This window comes from Juglans microcarpa x Juglans regia, chromosome 8D (assembly GCF_004785595.1).
Source record: "Juglans microcarpa x Juglans regia isolate MS1-56 chromosome 8D, Jm3101_v1.0, whole genome shotgun sequence".
Taxonomy (NCBI): domain Eukaryota; kingdom Viridiplantae; phylum Streptophyta; class Magnoliopsida; order Fagales; family Juglandaceae; genus Juglans; species Juglans microcarpa x Juglans regia.
The window spans coordinates 31993120-32003176 of NC_054608.1; the positions used below are offsets into that span (position 1 = coordinate 31993120).

Below are 10057 nucleotides of genomic sequence, written 5' to 3' on the forward strand. Positions count from 1 at the left end.
AAAAAATCAAACACTAGTGGGGAAGGTGGAAGATAAAGGATGACAGATGGAAGACAGCTCTGGAAATAAGGGAAAGGGGGTGTCAATTTCGAACCGGGGGAAGACGAAAGAGTGAACTTAGAAGGAAATTCTGAAAAGGAGAAAACGGCGCCATTTATATTTTGCCACATGGGATGAGATGCCGCTCCAGTTTCCTTGGCCGGTTGTCTATAGAGTTTTTCATATACATATATATAAATAGTATATTAAATGATATAATAATAATTTTGCATATACATAGAAAAATGTTCTATCTACACTGACTTGCTACAAAAAAGAGTTATACAATGACGTAGCACTATTATTTATCAGTGCCATGTTTTTTTTTTTTTTTTTTTTTTTGGAAATAAACCTTTGTATTCATTACTAAAAAACTGTATCACTCAGTACATGATCTTTCCTTCAATATAATGCTTCTAATACAAGCTGTTACCTCTTCTATCCAAACTAACTCAGTGTTTAAAAATAAAGCTTCATTTGCTAACACACATGCTGCCTCGTTTGAATTCTTGTACACAAACTCGACATTCCACCCATTTCTTGTATTCAACATTTTCTTAACATCTTCTATAACACTTCCATAAAAAGATAGATCTTCTTGCACATCACTTACTGCATTGATAATAACTTGGGCATCTCCTTAAACAATTACTTTGTTTAAATTCAAGTCCCTACATACTTCCATGGCTTTTCACAGTGCATAAGTTTCTGCAACAGCAGAGTGATCTATATTGCTTCTTTGTCCACCCATGGCAACCAAGACTTCCCTCTCTTCATCTCTGATAATTAACTCTATCCCCACATTCCTTCCTTTTTTATCCACAGCTGCATCCCAATTGGCCTTAACAAAATTCTCCCTTGGCTTCTTCCATTTATGATTCCTCCTTTCTTCAACTCTGCCTTGTCTTTCCCTTAATGTCTGTTGAGCCATTTGAAATTCTTTAAGACCTTCCCTTGCTATCCTGACCACTTGGCTTGGACTTGAATTTTCCTTCAAATATGAATTCATTTCTTTCTCAACCATAGGCTCCTCATTACAATGGCTATCTTTTCCATTTCTGACTTGTGCAACTTCTCCATTAGTCTCTCCCACAAAGCTAGCAAGTCAGCTTCATCCTTATTCCACTTCTGCACCACACTTTGGAATTCTGACCAAACATCACTTGATGCAGGACACTGCCATAACACATGCATGGTTGTTTCCTCTTCCTTTTTACATATGGGACAATAAGGGTTTTCTACAATTTGCTTTAGGAATAGGTTCCTCCTTGAGGCTAACAACTCATTTCCTACTCTCCATATAAGCAGTTTAACTTTCCCTCGGACCTTCAACTCCCACATACTTCTCCACCTTCTATCAACTTCTCTTCCACCTAAAAATTCACATTAAGTTGCCTTTTTTCAGTGCGATGTTAGGAGCTCAAGCTCGGGAGATTGTAAAGTACTTTGAAATGTCTAACGTACTTACTAAAAAATTTTAAGCATACTTATTGTAACATCTCTTTTCTTTAGAGGTGTCCCTTATTTTCATAAAAAAAATCAGACAAGAAATTTCGTCCAAATCTAGGAGAAAGGGTGTTATAATGTGGTTCAAAAACTGAAATAATTATTAAGAGAAACGCTTCAGAACGGTTGGGCTTCTAATAGGGGAAGAGCAACCCTCAATTTAGACATTTGACATGTAGGAAAAAAATACAATAAGCTTCTTAGACTTCACCACATAGAATCACAATAAGCAAGACGTTGCACCGTCAATCGCCGTCTCTTTGCACCGCCACGCAAGATGAAGACGTTGCCTTCCTCCAGTCGCCGAACACAAAAAATATGAAGAAAAATTGAAGTAAGCAAACTCCGACGATTTTTTGTGGCGGCGTCGATCATTCGCGACTCCACCTCCAATATGACTCCACCACTCTCTAGCTCGAAGTCATTTTCCCCCAATTCGTAAAGAAAAGCCTAACTTTCACAAATCACTGAACACCAGACCGATATAATTCAAAGGCATTAATAAAGCCCCTATTTTGTACAAAATTATTGAAAAAAACCCCAAAGCTTATCGGTCGACGAACCCTAACATGCAAGATTGATCAAATGAGAGAGCCTCGAATATGCACCAGTTTGATAAATTCTCTCTCTCTCTCTCACACACACATTTTCTTCTTTTTCTTCTTCCCCACAATGCTTCCTGCATCCCCCCCCCCCCAACAAACATTTAAGAGGAAAAAATTCTAAAAGCTTGCTCAATCTCTAAAAACTCACATCAAAAGTAAGTCTGTTTCTCAAGCTCATGCGCAAGTTAAAAAATAAATAAATAAAATCTAATCTTTGTAAGTAGCTTGATCCGGTCTAGTCTGGAACTACATGAAGAGGGGGGTGTTTTGCTTCATATTTTCTTCATCTGGGGGGTAGGGGATGCTGGTGCGAGGTGGTGGGGGAGGTCGACGCTGTTGCGAGAGAGGGGGGGAGGTTGACGCCGTTACGAGGGGGAGTAGAGCAGAATGGGGACGGGGGGAGGGGAGAAGATTTATGGGGATAAGATTTCTATTATCGCAAGTGGTGTGGTTCAGTGATGATAAAATGGAACTCATGCATGGCATGTTTTTATTAGAGAGTTGTTATTTAAAGAAAAATAGATGGGCTGGTTATAAGTATATATTAATTATAATTTGCAGTTGTGGAGTATGCAAGTGCCGCATAATTTTTTTAAAAAAATAAATAAGTATGGGCCTTATATGAAAAAAAATAATTTTTTAATAGTGGATCCACTCTTTTTTAAAGTGACTGTATGATACTTGCATATTTTACGACTGCATATTGTATTACTCAATTATATGTGACATAATGATATATCAGTGTATAATTTATCTCATGTAGATGTGTGTAGAGCTAGAATTACCCGTAGATATATCTTTCGGAAGCGTATCATTCTGTACGTATACGCACAAACCCATTAAATTATGACCACAAATACACTACTTCTAATTTTGTACAAAAGCCCCCAAACCCCAACGTAATCTCTCTCTCTGTCTCTCTCTCTCTCTCTCTCTATCGTGTATATATATAGATACACCACCCTTCGTGTATTCCAAAGCCCCACGGCCATCAGAATCATCTCGTTACAGCTGTTCACCCCTGGTTTTCCGCATTCTCTTTCTCTCCTCTTTTTCCTGAAGGCTCTGTTCCTTTGAAATCAAATCAAACAGTTTTTAGGTACTAGTGAATATGGGGTTGAGAGAGGAGGAAATTGTTGCGTGTAGAAATGATGATGAGAGGGAGAAGGACGAAGAGCTGGGTCTGGCCCTGGCTCAGGCCCAACAGCAGCAGCAGCAACAATTGCAATGGTTTTCGGTAGGTGTAGCTGGGTCTCCTCTGCAGTCAAGGAAACTTGTTGTGGTTGGCTACGCTCTTACGTCTAAGAAGACCAAGAGCTTCTTGCAGCCTAAGCTTGAAGGTTTGGCTAGGTAATTGCCTCCTTATTAACAAAGTCTTGCCGATTTATTCTTCTTTTATGCAAAATATATATTTTTTGTGTATCTCAGATTTTGCATGCTGGGATATTTCCGGATTCGCTTTAATTCTGAAAGCTACAATGAACCAATGATCGGTTGTAAATTTTTAATCTTTCTCTCCCCCTCTCTTCATTTTTCTGCTCGGGAAATTCCGGGATTCAAGCAGATTATAACTCACCGATTTTTTCCTTTGTTTGTTCGTTTTGTGAGAATATTCGTGTTTTTTAATGAAACGAGCTTGATCTGTGGTGACGGCTGAACAAGGCTTGATTTGATGAATGCGTTTGTATGAATTTTGAGTCTCTTGCTTGCTATCGTTGGATTATTTTATCATTTTATTTGTCCCTTCAGTTTGGTTGGCTAGAAAATGATAGGAAATTTCTGGAAACTTCGATTTGCCTTTACCAACTCCAAACTATTCTCTGTACCTTCCGTTTGGGTGGCTAGAAAATGATAGGAAATTTTTGGAAACTTCAAGCTGCCTCTTCCAACTCCAAACAACTCTCTCTCTCTCTCTCTCTTCATTTTTTGTTTTTTATTATTTTAATTTCCGTCTTCTTTTGAGACAATTCACTTTTAGATAAAAGGTTTCATCTTATTTCATTATTATAATTTTTCTAAATTTTCATACAAAATATAATAAATAATTCAACATTTTTCAAATCTCAAAATAATAATAATATTAAAAAATAATATTTTAATAATATTTTATTCAACTTTCAACTTTAATCTAAAATCATCTCATCTCATTTCATCTCACTATCCAAATGGAATCCAGAGCGGCTGATTACTTGTGTTGAATGCTTCAACAAAGTCAAAATTAATTGTAAGAATTGTTCTTGAGGGACTGTCTATGCTTAAATTCGTTTGAAATTATCTCGTCAAAGGGTGACGCCAATTACCTATGTAATTCGTTCTATATGTAATAACTTGAATCGACGTTTTGATTTTTGGTAGTTTGTTCACGTTCTCCTCCCTCTTGATTCGGTAGTTTTTTTGTATTCTTCTTGGTACTTGGGTACACCCTTTGTTTTTTAATGAATCTCGATTACCATATATAAAAGAAATTGTTTATGTCCACTGTTAGTTATATGTGAACGAGATAGTGAGCGTGAATGTGTGGCTGTACAAAGAATTGATTGGCTTTGAAATAATTGTTATCCACTGTAAGTACTATATATTGGTTGGGTGTGTGGTTGCAATACTAGATTCTGAACTTCTTGCATATGTCATGTGGCTTTAAATAATATATTATTTTGTTTTATTATCTCATACAATTTTTATGTTTTGCTATAATTTTTTCTTTACTTATGTAAGTTTTTTGGATCACTTTAAATCTCAGGATATCCATGATGATCACATAATTTTTTCTTGCTGATGAACCGTTGTTTAGTTGTTTACGGAAGTATATATTCTTGTGCAGGAACAAGGGCATATTATTTGTCGCTATTGATCAAAGCAAGCCGCTCTCGGATCAAGGCCCTTTTGACATCGTGTTGCACAAGGTCTGCAAACTTTTTTTTTATTTTAATTCTCTGGGAATCTACTTTTCCTACTGTGCTGTTCTAAAATGATCAGATGAAGGCTTGTAGAATACTTTCTTTTGTGACATGACAGACATAAATTATTCGCACTTTCTCCATTTGCACAAGACTTGATTTTGTAGATGCTCATGCAGCTCATCTGGCATTTTTTTTTTAATTTTTAATTCTTTTCCTCTTAATTGCAGTTATCAGGAAAGGAATGGCGCAGGATCATTGAGGTTGGTCTATTTAGATGCTATATATGTTCTCTAAAATCATTTTTGACACTTGAGATTGATTGCTTCTGAAACTTTGTGTTTCACATTTCACTTACTTCGCATCATTTATAAGTTACTATTTTTAAACAACTTCGTGTTTCACATATCACTTACTTTACATCATTTATAAATTACTAATTTTAAACAACGGGTTATAGATTATCACCAACAATGTCTGATAAGTAATCAGATCTTTTCTTGCTTAAGACTTACTCCCGTCTGACATAATGTGCAGAGTGCTTGCTCTTTCCTCCATCTTGAATCATTACTCAATATTAGGTCCAGGCCTCAAGGTTCCAGATGAGGATGTTTCTTCTCCCATGGTCATCATGCTGATTTGTTCAGGTTTTCTGAAGCCCTTTTTTCCAAGAAAAAAAAAAAAAAAAGGTTTTGTCTGAATGAGTTCATTTTCGAGGGTTAACAGTTACCGATTTTGTCAGCTGAATGGGAGATGGCTCATAAACTGCTACTTATTCAAGATCTTCTACATATGATTTTCAGTCTTGCTACAATTCAAAATCTAGGAATAGGTTCTGTAAATCAAAGTTTCTCCAACAATTATTTTGGATTATTCATATTTCTAGGGTACACCAGGATAACTTTCTGACTTCTGGCTAGGTTCAAGCTATTATGTTCTGGTTTCTGGTTGCTTATGTTTTTGGGATGTTTAGGTAGCAGATGAACTCTTTATTGTGTTTGGTTACTGCAGTGAGTGTCTTAAAAGTAAATAAACCTTTTTCACAATTTTTTTCTTCACTATTATTCCAAATCTACTAGCTGTACTAATTATTTCTTTCACATCCATTAATTGCCATGCTTGAGAGTCAGACAGACTGCAATTCTGGCTCTTATCTTTTGTGACCCCACTGGAAGGATTTCTGTGTTTATGATGAAGTGCATAAGAGTTTGTGGGCAATCATTAGCATTTGGCTACTTGGTCCTAAAGTTGTATGGTATTTATAATAAACAAAATGGAGAAAGTATTCATGCCATTGTATGTATTACTGGCATTGAAGATGCATTTTAATGGATTGTGAGCAATGAAAGCTACGTTACCTGCTAGACTTGATGAAGTTGTTGGTTTTTTATCAATATTTTGTGGGTATCACAATCAAATCTCAATGCTCAGATTCAATCTAATGGCATTTATTTTAAGCAAAGCCTTGATTGCATTATTTACTGCAGCTCAACAAAATTGGTTCTATACAATTGGCAGATTACTAGTGCCCATTTGGAGTACTGATGTGATGCTCTTTTTTCACCATACAATTTATGCTCGTTCTTTCACCACATTTTTTTAAGGCTGGTCAGGGAAATTTTGTAAAAGCAAATTAACCCACAATTCCTACGTAGCATCCTGAAGTTTTTTATTGGCATTTGTTGAAGACTCTGTTACTGGTTGAACTCTATCTGAGTCATACAGAATATGCAGGATCCATCTGCCAATAAGTATTTTTTTCATTTTTTCCTGGCTAGATTTGATAATCCATAGTTCAATAAGTCTCCTCTCATAACATCTGAAATCTTAGACACCCAAGGGGGCATGAGTGGAACGGTCCACATTAACAGTTGCAGGATGTCATCTGAAAGAAGTAACCATTGGTTTCTAGGTTATTGATTTTAATGAGGATTTAATTCCTGTTATGAATGATTGGTGGACTTGTTTTCATTCAAAAGCAAGCACTTATGATGAATATAAATATAAGTCATGATAGTAACCCTTTTGTTGCTATCAATGGCTTCCAGACTTGGATCTGGATTGGCCATTCCCAATGCAGTAGGACTTTGTTGCTTCTGTTGAAGTTCATTCCATTACTGATTTGAGTCCTTAACAGTGTGCTTCCATTACTGATTTGAATCCTTAACAGTGTGCTTTGTGACATATCTTAGTATTCATCTTTCAGCGTGATTTTAAAAATTTAGGTGTATGTTGCTTCTGATAATCAGCATTTTTTCTGTCTTTGTGCATTGTGTGTGTGCAAAGACAGCTGGCATTATGTCCTTGAAACAATGGTAATAAATCTTCTCAAGGATAAGAAAGAAAAGTGTCTCGAAGCATTTTCTTCCAATTTGGACAATACTGATGTCTTCTAGATGCTTTCTCAAACAACTTTTGGTATCTGTCGTTTCATATAATAGCACAAGGTTTTAGTTTCCGGAGCACAATATATGTTACAGATTTGATCAGCATGGTTTATCAAATATTATTTTGAAAGGTATGCACATTCTTACCTTCTTTCCTTCTACGTTTGCAGGACTACAGGCAAACACATCCAGAAGTAACAGTTCTTGATCCTCCAGATGCCATACAACATTTACGGAATCGCCAATTCATGCTCCAGGCTGTTGCTGATCTGAACTTGTCCGACACCTATGGTAATTTGTGTGTCCAGTTCCTAGGCTTTTTGGCTTGACATTCTGCTGGCAGGTTTGACACGTAATGTAAAGGGTGAAATGATATGTATGGAAACTTATAAAAAAAAAAAAAAAAAGATTTGTATGGAAACTGAGGTTTTTGCTTCGTGATACTAATGGTTAACTACCATGCAGGCAAAGTTGGTGTTCCCAGGCAATTGGTAATCAAGAGAGATGCATCATCCATCCCTGATGCAGTTACCAAAGCTGGGCTGACGTTACCACTTGGTACATATTTGTTTTGCATTTGCAGCTACTTGGATTTATGTCAAAAGAAAATTATTTTAATGGGAGAAATTACTTCGTCAGTTGATTTTAGGAAAGTAGCTAATGACCAGGTGATGATTTGCATTTGTGTATCTGTTTCAGTTGCGAAGCCATTGGTGGCTGATGGAAGCGCAAAGTCACATGAATTATCACTCGCTTATGATCAGAACTCCCTTCAAAAACTTGAACCTCCACTTGTTCTACAGGAGTTTGTTAACCATGGTATGAGATTCAATCCATGTGTCTTGTTACCTTTACTGCTGCCATAAATGCATCATAATTTCAAAATTTTCATTCCTTTTATGGTTTGTAGGCGGTGTTCTATTCAAGGTATATATCGTTGGTGAAGCTATAAAGGTGGTCAGACGTTTCTCTCTACCTGATGTTAGTAAAAGGGAGCTCTCAAAAAATGCTGGTGTCTATCGTGTTCCAAGGGTTTCTTGTGCTGCTGCTTCAGCAGATGATGCGGATCTGGACCCTGGTATTGCTGGTGAGCTATAATATCTGAGAACTGTTACCGTTTTACATTGGTTTGAGTTTTCTTTTTAGTTTTTGTGTGTTTCATTATGGGCTTGGTTTGCATTGTTAAACTTATGGGCAAAGAAGTTTCAGCTTAATGGCTGGTGGGGATGATTGGATTGGTTGAGCCTTGGAGCCACTCTGCCCTCATATCAGATTTTATCCTTAGTGCAATCTTGGTGATGTAAAAGAGTTTGTGCTCAAGGCATCAACAGTCAGTGTCCAGGTCTCGAAATCTCAGTTTTAGGCTATGGGCATGAAGACTTTGTGAGAGCCTCTCTAACATACTTGATCATGGTTTCCTCTGCAGAGCTCCCTCCATTACCTTTACTTGAGAGACTTGCAAAGGAACTTCGTCGTCGGCTGGTAATTTTTTCATTATTTCTCTCAATTCTTCAGCAGCACACATGCTTATGCATTAATCGTAATATATTTTCGTTACTATTTCTTTGTAGGGTCTACGGCTCTTCAACTTGGATATTATCCGAGAGCATGGTAGCTGTAATCATTTTTATGTCATTGACATTAATTATTTCCCTGGTAAGTGAACCTTTCTTCTTCCTATGAACATGGCATCTCTTCCTAGTTAACCCTTCTCGATGATGATATTAACCACTCCCTCAAATTTTTATGTGAAAGGATTCTCAATTGAACTCTTCTGTGATGGGCTATTACTAATTTTTGTTCTAACATTGATGAATGTTGTTTTAAACACCTATATCGTAGTAAACTCAGGGAGGTTTACCTCTTTTACTGCAATTTGCAGTTCTTTTCTCCAAATTCTTAGTTTTCAAATACTGTTATGCACCTATTTATGTCATCTCTTTTAGTTTAAATTCCTAGTTCTCTCGTGCCGATGTGCTATATGGTTCTTAAATTGGTTTTTTATTTTTCACATCACATTGGTGCAGGGTATGGAAAGATGCCAGAATATGAGTACATATTCACAGATTTCCTTTTAAGCCTGGTGCCAGGCAGGTACAAAAAAAGATCCTGCTAGAAACTGTTAATGGCCTTTGTGAATGAACCGCGTGGCAATCAAAATGAAAAATCACCTCACCTCAATAAGTATCTGCAGAAGAGACCGGTACTGAAGTAGAAATACCATATTACCTCAACATGTAGCTGGAGGAAAAGGTTTTCTGCTTAGGGTGCTGCCATGTACAGTGTCGTGTGCTGGCCGGAGGAGAGGGCCATACGAAGTGTAAATGTTCCGGACCTTCGACTTCTGTAATTACCTACTGGCAAGAAGGATATGTTGCATTTAGCATCCCAGTTTGTACAAAGTTCAACTATCCACCTTGTCCACGGTTCCCATGGGTCTAACTAAGCTTCTGTTCTTGAGTTTTTTGTGTCTACCCAGTATTTCATGTTCTAATTTGGTGATATAAGCAGTTGGGGAATACGCACAATTGGAGATGTTCAATGACATATATTTTGGAGTGCGGGCATCCATCTTACTTGTATCAAAGCAGTTTTAGATTCAATCAACCCTATGTTTTTTGTC

The 10057-nt window shown here is 36.9% G+C and overlaps 1 protein-coding gene across 6 annotated transcripts; it reads left to right on the forward strand.

The window, feature by feature from the left end:
• The first annotated feature begins 3025 nt into the window (after window positions 1–3025).
• On the forward strand, window positions 3026–10057 carry LOC121242816 (inositol-tetrakisphosphate 1-kinase 3-like). 6 transcript variants are annotated; one of them, XM_041140768.1, is made up of 12 exons: window positions 3359–3500; window positions 3579–3646; window positions 4972–5053; window positions 5278–5310; window positions 5585–5694; window positions 7605–7725; window positions 7900–7992; window positions 8134–8253; window positions 8345–8521; window positions 8861–8916; window positions 9006–9090; window positions 9462–10057. In XM_041140768.1, exons 6-12 carry the CDS (start codon window positions 7683–7685, stop codon window positions 9548–9550), a joined length of 663 nt encoding a protein of 220 aa, XP_040996702.1. In that variant the 5' UTR covers window positions 3359–3500; window positions 3579–3646; window positions 4972–5053; window positions 5278–5310; window positions 5585–5694; window positions 7605–7682; the 3' UTR covers window positions 9551–10057. The 6 variants fall into 6 exon arrangements, 5 of the variants coding, with proteins under 5 accessions (XP_040996698.1, XP_040996702.1, XP_040996700.1 ...); XM_041140766.1 differs by lacking the exon at window positions 5585–5694; XM_041140767.1 differs by lacking the exons at window positions 3359–3500; window positions 3579–3646 and adding an exon at window positions 4267–4714.

Bases quoted from the DNA above. Each gene is read 5' to 3' on its own strand.
- LOC121242816 (XM_041140764.1), top strand. From the start codon at position 3,262: ATGGGGTTGAGAGAGGAGGAAATTGTTGCGTGTAGAAATGATGATGAG. The intron at 5,054-5,277 runs GTCTGCAAACTT...TCTTAATTGCAG, and splicing joins TTGACATCGTGTTGCACAAG to TTATCAGGAAAGGAATGGCG. The intron at 7,993-8,133 runs GTACATATTTGT...TATCTGTTTCAG, and splicing joins TGGGCTGACGTTACCACTTG to TTGCGAAGCCATTGGTGGCT.